The sequence below is a fragment of the Sinohyriopsis cumingii genome, chromosome 16 (genome assembly GCF_028554795.1).
Source record: "Sinohyriopsis cumingii isolate HCF-2022 chromosome 16, ASM2855479v2, whole genome shotgun sequence".
NCBI lineage: Eukaryota > Metazoa > Mollusca > Bivalvia > Unionida > Unionidae > Sinohyriopsis > Sinohyriopsis cumingii.
The window spans coordinates 18,128,954-18,147,782 of record NC_142976.1 but is presented as its reverse complement, the minus strand read 5'-3'; the positions used below and the strand labels follow the sequence as shown (position 1 = coordinate 18,147,782).

At 36.6% G+C, this 18,829-nt stretch overlaps 1 protein-coding gene across 2 annotated transcripts in view; it reads right to left on the bottom strand.

Annotated features, from left to right (window-relative positions):
- LOC149780010 (uncharacterized) overlaps nt 1-18,300 on the bottom strand; it is a 42,521-nt gene extending 24,221 nt beyond the window's left edge. The window contains exons 1-4 of one of the 2 annotated variants that reach the window (XM_089936735.1): nt 18,058-18,300; nt 16,598-16,717; nt 4,438-4,659; nt 1,832-2,035 (exon numbers count right to left, since the gene is read on the bottom strand). In XM_089936735.1, coding sequence (XP_089792861.1) covers nt 1,832-2,035; nt 4,438-4,659; nt 16,598-16,717; nt 18,058-18,097 — 586 coding nt within the window. In that variant the 5' untranslated portion in view covers nt 18,098-18,300. The remainder of the gene's footprint in view (nt 1-1,831; nt 2,036-4,437; nt 4,660-16,597; nt 16,718-18,057) is intronic. The other variant, XM_089936734.1, reaches the window with a different exon arrangement.
- Between the last annotated feature and the right edge of the window lie 529 nt (nt 18,301-18,829).

The window sequence follows — 18,829 nt, the reverse complement described above, 5'->3', positions numbered from 1 at the left end:
CATTTCAATGTATTCGATTAACTTCTATATGTCTGGTTTAATTCTCCATTACTCATTATAGCTGCTTAATATTTTCTTTAAAAACGCCAGTTGGTCTAAAGGGATATAAATACGTCTGCTTCTGCTTCGAGGACTAATGACCCATTTCTAGAGCCCCTCTTAACTTATCTTAATTGTAAAACTAAATAACATAAATTGGTAAGACTGATTCTAGTTTTTTTCTTTTTGTTTGTGTGGTAGTGATTAAATCTATGCCACTCCGAAAGTAAAGGTCACCTTTCACGGATATTTCATTGGAAACTGGGTTTCATATTTAAAGAGAATTCATGCTGTAAGGATGCTTGAAACATTGCGCATTATGCATAAACCGCCTTAGAAACAAATACCGATTATGCATACCATGCAATCGGTTTTCAAGTTACTCTGAATAATGTAAACTATTAAATTACATTCCTATAATTACAAATAGTTAAGACAAAAAGAAGGAACCTAAGAAAATAATAACAGAACATTAAACCGTTGTTTATAGATCTGGTTATATACAAGAATGGCGAGTAAATCCATAAAACGTATTTTTCTAGTGTTATAAGTTAATAGCGTCAAATTTGCTGTTCAACATGAAGAGTAATCAGTCTCAACGCTTGTTAGAAAGGCTTTGTATACGTTTATAATTACTGAAAGTCGAATGTGATTAAGTTGAGGAATATTTTCAAATCTTTGACATTTTTTATACTGTGATTTTTAAGCATTCATTTACATCATTATTATCTACCCAAAAGTATCACGTGTCCAATAAGTGGTCTTTGGCAACTTAGACTTTATCTTCTGTGTTGCAAATTATTTTTGTTAAACTGGAGATCAGTTGAAAGGCAATCTTAAGTCTACTAATAAAGGATAACTATAAAATATTTTAATCGTCTCACTTTAATTACAATCAACGATCTCGTAATAGCCTTTACTATTCAGCAAAATCATCTGCTGTGATTTCTTTCAGTGAAATGTGTTAATGCGATTTCTTCTTCGGAAGGCCAAGCTGATGAACAGTAATCACCACGTTTGGATTGCCCTAGTCGCAGTTTGACCGCGTACCAACTCATTTGTTGTATCCGGACTATCTTTTTCTAAGAATCATCACTTTTGTTTAGATCTCAAGCATGACCCTGACCCTAAATATTGAAACTGATTGATCCATTCAGATATTTTTATTATGACAACCGATTATATTGCTTGTCTTATTATATCTGCTAAACGTTTATTTGTTTTCTTTACTAAGATAGTATAATGCATAGAGTATAATATTTCCATTTCAAATATAGTGCATAAACCCGATAGGGTTAATATAAAAGCTAATAGGCAATTATACAAATTTGAACAACATCCCCGTCAGCTGTTATAATAAGTGGTGTAATCTTTACTTTGATCTCATTTATACGTGATGCAACTGATTGCGAATTAAGTTATCGATTAGCTATAATACAATGTTGGGACAAAATATGGCCTCTAGGTCAAGGAACTCTCTAACCGCAAGCTTTGAAATCATTCTCTAATGTTTGCTCACTTGACCCACAAAAGTTATGATAGAAGTCCAATTAGATGTCCAACGGAGTTAAGGCTTCCTTTCTAATTGACCTTTGGTTATGTGTGCAAATAGAAGTTGTGTGCTTATACCGTTTTGTTATGAACATAAAGCATTAATTATGAATATGGTTCTTACTCAAATACTTAAACAATGTGCATATAACCATCTATATTTTAAAGTTAAATGTTCTTTATGATAAACAACAAATTTGGCTAGTAAGCCAAAAGTAGTAATGTTTTATTCTGATACAACCTTTGTCTGCATATAAATCCTCTGTTGTAGTAATGAAACCTTTGTCAGGTTGGGGATTAATGTCATCTTCACGCGAATTGCCAGACTCCGAGCGTGCATTGCTTGTACTGCCAGCCGAGATATATTGTGCTACATTGACCTCATTGGTGGTCTTTACATCTAGATCGACCTTTGGTGTTGATTTGATGCTTGAATCCGCATAACCTGTTGTGGATTAAAAATTAGAAACTGAGAATGTTCCATGGATTATTTTCAAGGACTGGTAGATGCGTCATCAGTAAGTTTATTATTATTTTGTTCTTCTATATAATCTTAATAATGTATGAGAAAGAAGCACTTTACCTTTGCAATCTCTCTTTTTCTGACTGGATGAGAATAAAGGTTGGGAATGGTGTTTCATAGTTACGTTGCGGCAGCTTTGTAAATGTGGCGAAGCTATTCATTACGTTTTACAAACGACTGTATCACTGAGTTGGTATTATGATATTTGCCATTTTCATAAGAGTTTTCAGGCTATTCTACAATATATAAAATCGAATTCCAGGCAATGATTCACTTTCATAAAATTTCATTTAAATATCAACGCCTGTTTCGGAAAACTTAATTATAGTTTCGAGATTTACAATTGTACTCCAGGTTTGATTCCATTGCAAAATGAGGCAAAGGTTTGATTTAAAAAATATGTAGAGTGGGAAATGATTGTTCGTTACATCATTTAGTTTTTGTTCCACTGTACCAGCCCTCCTACGGTTTGTAAGACTATTTTTTAGATTATACATGTCAATTGTCATTTGCATTACATATTATCCTCTTTACAAACTCCTTTTTACAGGATTCAACAGTAGACAATAAATATATTTATCCCTTTCCACCCCAAACCATTGCGTCTATTACAGCCCTAAGGTACCGTAACAAAGGTTTCTAAATGCATTAAAGTCTCTTGGAAGATTGGGAAACTTTCGGTGTGGAGATAGATACATGTATATCAAGTTCAATTACAATAAACTATGTATTGAAAGTTCATATCATGAACCTTATATATCCGTATTGCTTTAATACAGATCATCGTTTAATCAAAACAACATGTAAACCCCTTCACAAGCTTCCAAAAGATGGTGTGGAAAAGTCCCAAATATGACTGAACATCTGATTAAATAACTTTTACAACAGATGCTTCATTTTACTTGGCTATAGATCATTGAATGTAAGTCATCATCAGTACAAAATGCTCTTTTTATCCAGATTTATTTTTATACAAGAGATTTCATTTTAACGCAAAACATGCCCGTTTCTTTTAACACTCTAAGTCCCATTTATTCGAATGTTTTCTTGTTTCTCAAGGAATTCCGATAACTATTAATCGACCCATCCGAATAACTTGACTTTCGAAACTGGCATACAACAGACAATTGCGTCATAACTGAAAATATATTTGACATTATGATTTAAGATCTGTGAAATCTATTTATGTACGATTATTGAAGATATGTTTGCGAACGAAAATTGCAACTGTGAAAATTGATTCAGCCTTGATGATTTAAAATACTTTTGCCAATTACAATTACATCTGTGAAAATCGATTCAAACACGATGATGCAAGATTGGTTTTCCTATTACAATGACATTTATAAAAACACATTTATAAAAGAGGATATAAGGTCGGTTTACAAATGACAATCACGATATCTGTGAAAGTCGAATCATACATGACGATTTAAAATCGATCTGTCAGTGACAAAGTTTACAACAAAATTGAACCATTGCAATAATGACACATGACAATACAAAAACATAAACAGGTTGGAAATTTAACCAAACTTAACATACATTCGACCATTTTGCTATGAATAGGTCATTTTCAGACAAAAATATGTCTGTATTCTATTAAATTAAGGATGAAACCAATCCAATTTGTTTTTTTTATTTAACGGTTCCTGTTGGACATTCTGGATTTAGAAAAAGAAAAGGTACAATATATCTGACGGAAAATGTTATAATTCTTACCAAAACATTATTAATTTTTTTGTTGAGATACAGAAAAGTTTTTTTTTTGACTGAGCACCATGTATGTTATGAAATTTTTTATTGGAATTACTGGGTACCATTTATGGTATGACAATGTTTATTGGAATTACTGGGTACCATTTATGTTATGACAATGTTTATTTGAATTACTGAATAACATCTACGTTATGAAAATATTAATTGGAATTACTAGGACACCATGACTGCTGTGAAAATATTTTTTTGTAAATTACAGGGTACCTTGTATGTTAAGAATATATTTATTTGAGTTACTGGGTACCATTTATGTTATGAAAATGTTTATTTGATTTACAGGATGCCATGTTTGTTACAGAAATTCTTCTTTGAATTGCTGGGTACCATGTATGCTATGAAAATATTTATTTGAATTTCACGGTACTGTGTATGTTACGAAGATGTTTATTTGAGTTACTGGGTACCATGTATGCTTTAAAAATATACAGCAAACGAGATCTGAGGAACATGCATGCTACAAATGTTATCGAAACGTCCTTGCTCATTACATACGCATGTTAGAAATAGGTGATAAGTTTGCAAGTAGTGCGAAAACTGAAAGGTACCGATGCATTTTGGGATATATCCAACCCAACGTCCATTATTGCAGGTCAATTCTGTGTGTGATTCTTCAAATTTATAATCTTCTGCATAAGCATAGCCGTACTCATAGCCGTCGTTATAATCGATTGGACATGAAATCCATATTGTGTCCCCACTCCGGTACACTGCCTTGACCGTTTGATCTTTGTACAGAAACTTCTTTAGATCATTCAATACACATTCGGCTGAAATACAAATTCATACATTTGAACTCAAACTAAATACTTTTCAGCTATAATATGGGGATTAAGAATATCACGCTTGTGCTTTAACATAGGAAGAGGATGTTATGTTTTTATTTCAAATATTTGTTAAGACCACGTGTATGCACTTTTTATAAACAACTAAATAGTAGGACTAAGTTATATTATACCTTATTAAGTGTCATTAGTGTTCTTTTTCTCGCCTGACATACATGCGTTCAAAAAACGTGTTACTGCCCGAGGTGTATACATTTTTCATTCAAAGGGAACGAGGCTTGCAGTGTTTCCTTTTAATAAAAAATATACAACTGGTATTCAAAGAGAGAGAGAGAGATGTGGTGTTTCTTGATTGGTAGATTAGTCTCTGCCTTACCAACCCACGCAATGATAGAAAACGGTTGATTGAAGGTAGAGCGGTCTTCGGACATTATAATATTAAATAATATGTGTTTACACTCTTGCTAATTGGTTTTATAAAAAGTGTGTATGTGATTTTAATTTTGAAAGTAGTTAAGATGTCTCCAATGTGGCATTTTATAGTGGTGTCATGCACTGGGGCATCATGTCGCATACGTTTATTATGATGTCCCACCTAGTCACACTATCATGACACCAGGCCAAGCAGTCCTAACACTAACCTCTTAATGCTGAGCGCCAAGCGAGGCAGCTTTTAGTACCTTTTTTATATATTTGGTTTGATTCGGCCGGGGTTTTAACCCGCGACCTTCCTCATCCCAGGCAGACGCTCTGACCACTAGGCCATCGCAGCGCTCCTTTTCTATAAAATATGAAGAAATAAATAAAAATAAAATATATTACACTATGTATTTTTATCCTTCAATATAAATGTACCATACATATTTTGACAGGCTATTGCAACTTTCCTACTGAACAGCTGGAGAGGGTCAACCACTAAAAAGTGGTGTCGACATATCTCACCATCAAGGCCCCATTTTGCAAAACGGGGGGTAACAAAATGTTAATTGTAGCCAAAATGTTGACTCATTAATTAACTGAATGCTGTTCCGATGCTTGTTTACTATCCATTAAGTGGTGTCGACGTTGACAGAGACTCCCACCCCAACGCACCACCAGTTGCAATGCTGATTTATTAATCTCAGCCTTGTATAAACTAGCCGGTTCATAGATGCTGAATATCTAAATTCTAATTGGTGGAAGACGAGCAGGCAACAATACCCACGAAATCATCAATAAAGCAGCTACTATTTATCAGAGTTTATGCCTTAGGGAAGGTTTCCGCAAATTCTTTTCCTTGTCACGCAGTGCATGGTCAAATAATCACCTCGAAGAAGTTTGCGAATATGAGGACCTAGAAAAACACATTCCTTTATCTTAGCTTCACTTAACCTTGGACATTGTCCACTGAGGTACTTGAAGCTGCTTGCGTTTTGTCCATGGCCTTGACAAAGTTCTTCATCAGACCCAGCTTGATGTCCAAGAGTGGTAACAAAATCTACTTTGATTCAACAAGTGATGGATACCTAACATTATTCCTTCCAGGCTACCATAGCCACTATCTCTTGATGAAGCGGGAATCTCTCGCACGACTAACCGATTCGCAGAGAAAACAGCACTACTTTATGTATCCAGTCTGCCGACCAAGCAAGACAACAAGAACCTTCAAGTGGCCACAAAGCTGCCACTGACGTTGGACATAGTTTATGCAACTCAGCAGTTGTTTCACGTTTTCATAGGTTTCCTTCATATGGACTGCATGACCAACTGGAATGCATGACAAAACATTGCCATTATGCAGCATAACAGCTCTAAGACTCGTCTTCGAACAATCAATGAACAGTCTCCACTCATCTGGATAATGAGCGGTCTTGAAGGTTGCCATCATACCATCGATGTTGTTGCAGGTTACTTGATCACATTCCGTGACGAAGAATGGTAAAATATCCTTTTGACGGTCACATAACATATAAACCCTAGCATCACCTGCCAGGAGATTATACTGCTGTAGTCTGGAGCCCAACAGCTCTGCCTTACTATTAGACAGTTCTACATCCATGAGAAGGTCATTCAGTTCACTTTGTTTTATGAGATGTGGTTCAGAGGAGGAGGAAGGGAGAAAATATGGGTTATGTGACATTGATGGTTCTTTCTCTTCCTCTTCCTCGTCTTACTCGAGTGTAACAGATTCGGGTGCTTCAGGAACCGGCAATCCTTCTCCATGGGGTAATGGGCATATGTTCGGAATGTTTGAATAAAGCACAGTCCGCTTTTTCTCATTTACACACCTTTCCGAACTGGAGTCAACATGCAGAAGTAACAATTTCTGACATGATCTCTTGGATCATTCCAAATCATTGGCACTGTAAAGGGCATAGATTTCCTTTTTCCTATCAACAAGTGTTGAGCATATGTGTGGGGCCCACCTCTTGTCCTGATCTCCACTTGTGCAGCTAAAATAAAGGTGATAGGCTTTCGTTAGCATAGTGGTTATAATGCAAAAGACACTTCACCACAAACATAGCAGAAGTTTACACAATTACGAGATATCTATGCTCACTTTGGCTAAACGGAAATGTGTCCCTTGCTGACAAATAAGAGAGCACGACACTATATGATTTCTAGAGCTTATGTAGGGCAATTTGTTCAACATAGTGATGTAAACGTAGTTATATTGCATCATCCATAACTTCTAGGAATAACACGATGCAGTTCATATCGTGTATGACGCAATACCAGCTTCATATTGTATCAGTCACTTTTATGTATAAAAAGCAAGTACTGTCAACACCTAGTCATATATTTATTCATAGATCCAGCCAAAGATGTGTTTTAATCATTTAGGGTTTAACGTGAGATCCGTTTCCTTGATAACTCACTTATTCTCCGCCAGTCCAAAGTCAAGGGTTGTTTATTGACCCAGTAACATATCTTTAAAACTAGAGCCAATCAACAATTTTAAGCATCATTTTCATTCTCAGTTACAAAGAATTAGTAAAGATTGACTACAATTATTTCGGAAACGTTTTGTCTGTAGAACAATGTTACCGTTGATTAATACAGTGCGTGATGAATTAGATCTGCGATAACAAAATAACATGATTATATGCAATGCCCAACTTGGACCTGAAAACGTCAAGGTGATGAATTCACGATTACCAGTTAATAGTGCGATCTACAGAGATGGTCTCGGTGTTGTTATTCAAGGTTTATTTAGAAGGATAGCCCCAAAAGCTATCCGGATTGCAAAACAATTAGCCATGAAAGCCATCAAAGTTGTTCGTGATTTGGGTATCGACACTGTTGGTGATGTTGCCGGTAAAGCATTCTTGGCGATCAAAGACTCGCACAATTATTACGACGAAAACCACAACAGAATGCGAAGCATTCCAATGCAAGCATTCCAATAAAACTGCCCAGCACTGAAGTGATGGCAGCAAGTATTAGTAAAATAATAAATCAAACTGCAAATGACCGGTTGAAATAATTATCTGGTGGGCAATCCCTGACAAAACAAGCCTAAGCCGAGATGGAAGAAACAATATAACCGCAAACCTAATAGAGGTTAGTGGTGAATACCGTTGTCGTCGGTGATGTTGATCAGTGTTAGACGATCGTTTTAGACAAAATCGAATTTAATCAAATGTATGACATAAGACGACCAAGAATCTTCACCGGTGACGCTGACGACAACGTAAACCCGGTTGTCCAATCCAGAATTTAACCTGGGACTTGCAGCACTACGATCTAAAACTGATGCTCACGGTAGAATCAGCTCTGTGATACCGCTCCCACATATCTTCGAATTCTGCAGACATGTTAAGAACATTTGGGGAGAAATATACGTCCACCAACAAATATGCAATCTGTCGAGATAATGCTTCAGCTGCTGGTAAAGTCACACTACAAAAAACTTGCATTGTAGATGCCAACATTAACTCCATCAGTAACAAAAAAAAAACGCGAATGGTATCGTTCATGGGTAGTGGTCATAAGTCAATCACATGCTCACTTACAAGCATATCAAATTCATTTGCATGGCAGACAGCATCTCAACAGGGAATTTTATCACCATGATATATATACGTTGCGTTTAAGGTAACGCATGATTAGAAAATAAAAAAGAAACCCAATGGTGTTTGACATATTAGCGGTGTCTACGATTTCTTTAAAAATAAACGGACATCAGGAACCATCCGAAGAAATAATACCGATTTTGAAGCAAAACAACGTAGCATGAGCATATCATAGTCTGACGAGATTCATTGGAAGTGATCAGAATGTTGAGTATGCCTTGCAGATATTTCACCGTGATTTCTCAACGCTGTATCTAATATATTACTTTTCTCTGAAACATCTGGATTTGTTCAGAAAATGTGTCGTTGACATACACGTGCGATCTACTATTAATGATATACCGGTTTGTCCTCGTGGTTACAAAGAAATCGCTGTTATACTATCTGACAAAGCAATGTTTCTTGAAGGTGTTGGTGGACGAATGAGAGTCATTGATGTGCCCGTAAAATCATGTTTTTCAAACATATAATTAGATCATCCATGATACTGTAATTTCATAACATCATGTCAATTTTACTCTGAGACACGATCAGATTAAAAAGTAGCAATAGGCACCAAAGAGGAATATGGGGCAAAAGTATCTCCGAAAGCACAAATAAATTATTGTCGACTGAACGTGAGATCAAACACTACAATGACGACAAGAAATAAAAAGCTGTCGTGGGATTTGATCTTTCTGCTATTGTGTTCAGTGATACAGCAAAGGCCGTCGGTATATTTCCACTTTTAGCGGCGATACCAGCACTGCTTGACGCTGAAGTTCAAGCAAAATCAGCAGCACTTGGGGAAGGTCGAACAGTTGCCGGTATAGCACTAAAATGGCAACAGCACAGGGTGGAAAGACCCCAAAAAGGGACTGGGTATAAGATTAACAAGAACTTGACATGGTCACGGTCTGAGACTGCGGGGGACGTTTCTTTAAAACTCCCCATGTCCAATATTCATTCACTTGATGCTGCTCAGTGGTGTTTCTATGCGTGATCCGTTATGAGAAAAACCAAACTGTGTTGAAACTGCTATCATTGTTTTCCATAGCCGTTCTGGTCCAGGTACTCATTTGGCCACATAGCCGTTGATCCACCTGGTGTTGTTTACTTTGATTCGTCGGGATTGGCACACCACGCGAATTTATAAAATATAGTAGCATCTACAATGATATACCAATCTGGTATTAACACAGACAATAACGGATCCACATAAACATTGTCCGTAAGTACTTCTTGTACTTAACGCCTTGTCAAAGTCATAAGCGCCGCCGTATTAAGTTGTGTACAAATATAGTTTTAAACAGGTTAACAGTTTATAATGGAAGATATTTAAAGATGGTTTGATAAAAGCAAGACCCAGAGTGATATTGCTTTGTCAGTCTATGCAACACAAAATGAACTCGCTTATCTTTGAATTACGACAGGATTGATCGGGATAAAGTTGTTGTTTTTCAGGATCATCATGGGCGGCTATGGACGAGCAATATCAAATGGGTCGATATTATGCTGCGAGTGTCAGGTGCAACCAAAGAAACCATCGTGGTATAAACTAATGGCGGAAAAATCGAAGACTCCAGCGTATCAATCGGAGGGCCTATACGAGATATCTTTAAACGTGTAGCTAAAGCAGCCGATACAACGACAGGCCCACTCAGTATGAGCGATAAGGACCTCGTTAATAATAATCAGTGATAGATTGACCATATTCAGAGTTTAATATATTAATCATGTGACAGCGTTTAAGAATTGTCGCAGAACCTAAAATGGAATCAACAATGAATTCTTTAGAAAAGCAAATGTCGTCGATATTAAGATCTCTGGAATTCGTACACGACTCGATGACAATAGCTTAAAAATCAAAAAGAATACAACCGGTGCTGTTCTTACGACTCCATTAATCAACGCTATATACACAGTAGTTTCCGAATCAGCAACATAGTCACGACAAAACAGCTCCATCCAACATATCGCCGAGGTCACCTGGATGTACAGACGCTCCGTTTTTAGCGCTGCGCGATTTAGGACATTTACATTTCCATAGTGCCATTCATTCGATAGATATTTCGGAACTGTATCGGTCGTGTTAAAATCAAAATACCGAGGAACATTTATAATGGATCGAGAAGACAAAAAATAAAAACAAAAAAAAAATAACCGCAACGATGTATTGGTACTGTCTGGAATTCGTCTCGCAAACTCCTCAGTTGGTTACTTAGTATATAACATAGGAAATCCAAAACAGTCCTTTCGATATAATCAAGCGTGTGCGTAGAAGGCATAGCTGGAAGAAATAGTCGACTATCGCATGAAAAGACAATCAAAATACCGCAAACGAATCAACAACGACGCTAATCGACACGCTATCAGCGAAGCAAACGATATCGCCCTTAGTTAGAAATGGGGTTGTTGTTGTTGTCGGCGTTGCTGGTTTCCTCAATATTATCGAGACAAAATTACACGAATACACAGAAATAACATACGTGACTACTTATGCGTAACAAATTATCATCGATACTGTCAGCGGGGTTAAACGACGATGCAATATCAGACAATTAATTTGCTGCAATTAAGGATATTTATTATCAATATCATAAGGTAGAAACCATGCGCGTGGCAACATTGTCAGTGCCACATTTATAATCCGTTTTATATATAATAAAGATTGCTATCAATATACATGAGCCAATGCTGAGCTCCACCATTGAAATATCAACGTTTGATTACACCTTTGACATCTATTAGTCGTCGATCAGATCCGTGTTGGATGGCCACTGGAAGCGCCAAATTATGTTGGACCTCCAGAACAACAACAATCGGATAATTAGACAGACAAAAAATATTCATAGGAGATCCAGGCGTCCGTAGTTAGCCGGTATGGTCTTATGATCATGTAACACGGACGGTAAGGAATCCATTCCGGTTACTCTTGATGATTACCAAGATAATATCTCAATTGCATAAAGATACACAAGATGATCGGAGAAAGTTGCTTCAGCAGTATTTAATTCAATATCCGAATGATGATCTTAAACGAAGAATCACAGAGACAGCTCAACATCTGAACCGTGTAAAATCTGATGCATAACTCGTTTGAAAAATTATGATAGGAAAAGTAATTAACAATAGAGATAAAGCAGCGTAACATACAAAAGGTTATTTATTGCTAATTTTAGGATCACCGAAGACCAACTGCTCGCGCTTAAACTATTCCGGTTCAACATCAATATAATGCAGGAGGGTTTTGATTGCATAATTGTCGAATATGTTCCAAAAGCATCTCTGCGCCATGGGGCAAAATAAGAAGATAAACTCCGACATAACAACGAATCAACAGGTACTGGTGGCCATGTATTGCCTGGCATTATCAATATCACGTCGACGATTTCTGTAAATCTAGTCTGTGACGTAGTCGATGGTAGGTATACCGCGTCTGGGCAAGAATCCCAATGGCAGGCTCAGCACGGATAAGTTCTTTACAGATTTTCACCAGAGGTCCCGCCGGGTCATTCGATTGTATCAGTGCCCGTTTATCCCGTTTATTTACGATGTCATAATCCATCGTTTACACGAATTCGTTTTCATCTAAGCGACTTAGTTGGTAATTTATTGGACACACGCAGTGAATAATTGACTGTTAATTTATATGTACGTGTCAGACTATAAACGCCACACCAAAAAAAAGTAACGTATTATTTTTTTCTCGTTAATTAGTTTCTGGTATTGGTGACGTTGCTATTCATCCTTGTTGGACTCCTAACACATTCCAACACACGATTTTTCAGCTGTTACGTACGCGCATTTACAGCGGCCCGAGTTTCATAGTGTCGAGATAACTCTGATCGTATTTTCTCATTGGCGCCTGCCAATGGAAAAATAAAATAGCTATCTCATGTTGTTCGCGTAAATCAAACAATCACAAATCCATTTCGCGTTGGAGAAATTTTTATCAATCTATACCCCGCCGCTTGTGTTAATATTCCCTCTTCCAGTCATTGCTGTATCAACTCTAAATTGTCGTTGATTTGTTAATATCAAGTTGAACCACGAGACCATCTTGTCGTAATTGTTCACTCTCAGAGATAATCTCGTTGATAATATACGACATATTCATTTTTTGATAAAGATTTTATCGCGACTTGCTCGATAGCGTATTGCTAGATCGTGTAAACGTGGTGAATCCGTACGGGGTTTTTCTAAGCATGTGCAAAGAAGTTTTGAAACTTATTTATGACCATGTCGCCAGGACATCACGTCTGATGAATATTGTGACAGTGTGTGTGTCAACACCGACAAATATAACCATAAAATACAGTTATCTCTGATCATTTTAGAAATCTGAGTGTACTGCTGTGTAAAGCAAATGACATATATATTTTTATGTCTGCCTCGTGAAAATATTCTGGCTTGTTTGTCAATCATAACATCATCTTAGATTTTTGATATCCCAGTTAAGATCCACGGCGGGCGACGCATCATCGATGTCTGTGATTAATTCAATAACATCATTTCATCCACTGCATTTCATTAAATTTCTTAAGAACATTATATCATCGTTGGTCATTCACGGATGGTGCCACTAAATAAAGTTTGTTTCATTTGAGCCAGCTTGATTCAGGTTGAGCAACAACTGGGTTTTACCCGACCTAGACGGATCTATTATAATGGCTCGTATATAGTTTGGTAGCACTGGATGCTGTTTCACCGGTTCATGCTCACGTGCCGCTGAAAGACAATCACGTTCATATTGTACAAACATCGAATTATTTATAATCATGAGTTTATATTTTGTTCTATGCAAGACGGTCACTTATACAACCGAGTTAAGCACAACCATGTTGAATAATAACAGGCCCAAGCTAACATTAAGTGTGTGAGATGCGATATTAAAATTCAAGTTTGTGAGCAGCAATGCGAGCATTGTCTGCGGTGATATTGCTGCAACATTCGGAAAATTACCTGGAACGCCCTGGGCTATTATGTGTACGTCATTAGGAAAGTAATGCCACTGTGATTATTATGTTGTTGTTTCAGCGTTATGATAAATTTAACATCAAGATCAAACAGGGGCATTTTTTTCTTCTTCTCGCACATAAACAGTTAATCTTTTCTTCACCGTGTTGGTTATTAGTGTAGTTGATACAACAAGCGTCGCCACCGCCACCGCCTGAGTAACATAGACAATTCTTCGAAGCTGATACGTTTTTGTGACATGCGATACAACCAGATACACTAAATCTGACCATTCGATGCGATCGTCGGCAATCCAGATATTATTATCTGAGATTGTTAGCCTCTAAATAAATTGTTATCGCATATCCTTGAGTTCAAGACTGACGGAAACGATGATGGTCCTAATAATTTATAGTTTCGGTAATAATCGTCTACTGGGTTAACATCGGCCGACTCAGAACAATTACGTATTCGTTCGCGCTTCATCCTCCAATGACCCAAATGAGCCACTTTGGGATCGGCGACGTAGCCACTAACGTCTTTCATGCCGCCGATCAGTGGTTTCACAAAACAGATTTTCGATCGACTTATTTAAAAAGAATCAGTGACAACTGAAAACTGGTTGGTCATCGATAATAGGTTTACTGACGAATACTCGAGCATCAAAGATCTCAAATGAGTAACATGAGGTAAGTCTCCGTCGTAGTAGTTAACTATCGATGACTAATCTTGTGCAGCGGCGTTTATTATCAGATGATGACCCCTGCGTAAAATGTACCTATAATGTTTCTGCAGATCTCTATATCAACGCGTGGTAACCATACCGAATTGTGTGGTTTGTAATTATCGCTGTCAGCGAAGTTGAAATACCACTATCTAACGAATACCGTAATTGGTGCCCAACCACGATGATTGTTTGAGCAGCAGACATCGAGATTAATAATTGTGTCTGGTTTATTAAAATGAGGACCAAACCAGGAAGGTAAAAACGGATGAACATTCTGACGCAAAATCTAATGATTCAATCTCGGCGAATCAGGTAAGATCGCAAATTTGCTGTTTATTGCTTCTCTGGTCATTTGGTGTGTCATTCAAAATACTGGTCACAATCGACGAGTCCGAGAAAAGGTAGAAAGCAACGTTGTCCACTGAGATCATGTCGATGGATTTATAGTTTGTGTTCCAGAGTTCACCATGTTCAAACACGACATAAGACCGTAATATCGTCGTGAAATTCCATTGGAGAAGGACGCCATGAACTGTTGGTTCTGCTATATGAGCCATAAGAGACGACGTAGTAAAACATTTATTTAGTAATTCGTTACTGTTGGCGTCACATATGACCGTAGTCTGTTTCATCGGACGTTAGACGGATTCTTTCCAATAAAGTATACTAGACGGTAGCACAAATTGATCAAATCTTGATTCGTCTATGACAGACAAATCTGTTACAGATAAATATGTGACGTCACCATGAAATAGTCAGACATATACATTGTTAATAGTATTAAACTCCTCAAAAGTAACTCCTTCATAAAATCGTATTGCTCTTTCCAGCGGAAAATTTGTCATTGATTCAGTACAGACGTGACTGTTATGATCAATTATCCCTAACTGGGACGCCCTTCCTACAGTATTTGCCAGAATGATTTAAAATCTTGTTTCTTATTGTTTTTACCACGATTGGAAACTTTACTGTTTTTTCCAACACTGCTACGTCATTTAATTTAGTACCTTGATAAGAGAGTTTTCCCATTGTGTTATCATTTTATTATCGATTCCTTTAGTCCGTTTACACGTATCAAATTAATACAGTGTTCTCTGACACATTGTGCTACGCAATTTAATGTGCCTGTGGACGTGGTATTGATGCTTTCACCACACATCGGGGCAAGAACATTACTATCAGGATCGTTTAAAACGTATAATGCATAAACCACCTCGGACACTGGATACGCATGATTGTAGTATGGTTTGTCTACTGCAGTAAATGTGCCTGGTTTGGAGCTTTTATCCACTCAGATGACATTGTTATGCGGCCTGATTCCTTAACATGTCCGAGTTTGTCACGAATAATCCAAGTTGGTCTATCTTGGCTAACATTTTCGACAATACATTTCATTCTAAATATGTACCTGCTGCCGTTCACATTATTAACAATCAATGTCGCTGCTGGCTTATCGTTCATGGTAGAGTCATCGAAAATACCATCACCGTCTATCGTAAATGTTGAAAAAACGAGACGCGCAATCTTGAGCAAACCCATTGCTGGACATTTTGATAAATTTGTGTAACTGTAACTGAGATGGTGGTTGATTTTCTATTTGGTTAATCTGTAAAAGTCAATTCTAGTGGTGTGTTGTGGTTCAATCTCGGCAACCTCTCAATTTCCCTCACGGTTAATAATTCGTTAATCTAAGTAAATGTATTTGTACAATTTTAGACCTTGGAAAAGCTGGTTTTATCCCGGTTAGACAACAATCGACATAATATCGATAAAAGTCTGCACCATATTTTTTAAATCGATTAGAACAGGGGGAATTATTATTTTTATCATTATTTTATTAAAACGATAATGCTAATCAATGGATATACAATAACAGATTTATAGAATACAGAAGCGATAACCTGCTGTTGAAATATAAACTAACGTTGAAACAATATTTATATATGCGTATTAATGCGCCATGGGTGGATTTCAGCACTCTATTTCATTCAAACGCCAAGGTTTTTAAATTTCTTCTACACTGAGCTTGGCAGTATGTTTATTCATGGTGGAGGAGACCAGTGAATTTAATCAAGCAATCGCAATACAGCTTCCTTATCCAGATCTCATCCAGTAAAGGACCTCTCGCACACTGTCATATATTTAATAGCTGAAGTTAATTTATAGATTGCGACTGAAACTGGGCAAACTGGTGAGTCCTTACCTTCGCATCCAACTACCTCATCTGATTTATCCAAACAATCCGGAAACCCGTCACAACGTTTGGTAACATCAATACATTTCCCACGTCTACATTGATACTCCTGATCAGAACACGATGTAGCTGCAAAAAATTAATGTTTTTGATTGATTGCACAGTTGACTTCAAATCTATGAACGGGACTAATCAGTTAATACTTCCCACGTTTTTCTGAAACAAAATTTGAAATTATCCAGCTAGTATTTAAACAATAATATAGATGAGCAATTAAGATTTGAGTTTGTCATATTACCTTAACGTTTGTGCTTTAACTTAAAGTACTTAGGATTACCTGGAAATTACCATAATTTATATAGTAATGATGTGATTATATGCATCAACAATATTGAAGATTCTGAAAAGCATTTTTGAAATGCCACGTTGACGACGCTGAGTAATGATATATTTGTAACACAGTGAAGTCCATAAAACACATCAAAGCGTCATGAAAAACAGCAAAGTCCCTAAAAACACCGAAAAGTGTCATGAAACACGGTGAAGTTCGCGAAAACATCGTGAAAGTGTCTTGAAACACAGTGAAGTCCTCGTTAAACACCGAGAGACTACTATCAAAGTTCGATACAACTCACTGCTGTTGGCAACAAAGAAGCTGATAAAGTCAATTGTATGACTTGACAACTTTCAAGGAAACCGAAAAAGGGAAAAATAGTTTTAAGTTTTTAAATATTAAACTTTAAATCTGTGTTGTGCACCTTAGGTAAGATGCAAAGTGATTGGATGAGATAGATACACAGACAGACAAGATGCAAAAACTCAATCAATCATAACTGAAATAATGTAAACATTCTGCTGAAAAATTTTCAATTCTAAAATTTCGAGCTTTGCACACGGTTCGAGTTAAAAGAAAAATAAATTCCTAAATTTTCCTCATTGTAAATCCTAGTTGTTTAGATTCAGAAAGACTTTATATATCTTAGGTGTTGCAAAACCAACATTTAATTCATTTTTTCGGTGTACGGTTGAAGGATGTAATTTGGTTTGGAGAGAATACATCTTGGCCTTATTTAAATTCTGAATGCTGATGACAGCTATTTGATCGGATCATCCCTTGACCATTTCAGGCGAAGTCTAGAAATAACCTCTGAACCAGTTGTGGGATTATACAAACATTTGATTTCGTTCTAACGTTTATGCAGGTTTAGAGGTAGTTTCCTTTATCGAGCTTGAAACTCTGTTTTTTAAAAACAATTAGAGATTATTGAAAGTATTCACGAGCACTCTGTTGTAGACAGACACTTTGGACACTAGTCACATTTGTACGTCAGTATGCATTTAATAACTTTTATATATCATAACCACAGTTGGTTTACATTTTTACATTTCATGCTTGTAGGATGTGTTGGAAAGCGTTGTAAGTGGAAAATGAAATAGGAAAGAAAAATGAATTCGAGAAATAAACTTACCCCCTAAAACAAATCCAAAGAGAGAGATTATCAACATCATTTTCCTCTGATGTATTGTTTCAACTGCGCCAAGTCTTAACTCTCGGATTACCTAAAGTGCCAGGACATTTCACATATTATTTGATGCATATGCATCAGTTCAGTAGCATATGTGTAATTCAAATTACAGTGTCATTATTATCCTGACATAAATACAAGAAATGCTATTCCAAACATGCACGTCCGCTTTCCTTAATTGTAAAATTGCTTGCATCATTTAATAGCATTGTGAATGTTAATTGTTTAAAATTATTAACCTCACTTAGATAAAAAATACATCTCGGCAGTAAACAGGATGCATGTTTTGCTGAACATTGAACCTTGCGGCCGATGGGATTGCATTTCATAATTAATTTGTATTAGTCTTTTCCGCTATACATTGTGTATATACAAGGAAAAGTACAACTCCAAGAGTGTTTTTAAAAAACAGTTGTATATAGGTCATACTAATTAATCAACGTTAATGTTAAGAGTTATTATATTTATCGCATTGCTTTTCCTCCACTTTTGACCTCCCCATTTCCGTGTATACTACTATATCGTTGCAGAAATTGTCATCGATATTATCATCATTGCCGTTATCTTCATCGTGGTTGTCAACATCATTTCTTCCTTCATCACACGCTTCGTCTCTATCTCTTAATTAATGATACAAATTAAGAACAAAACATTAAAGACAACATCCGAGGATAACATGGTAATTAAACTCGTTTTAATCCAGTGCTATTTGAAT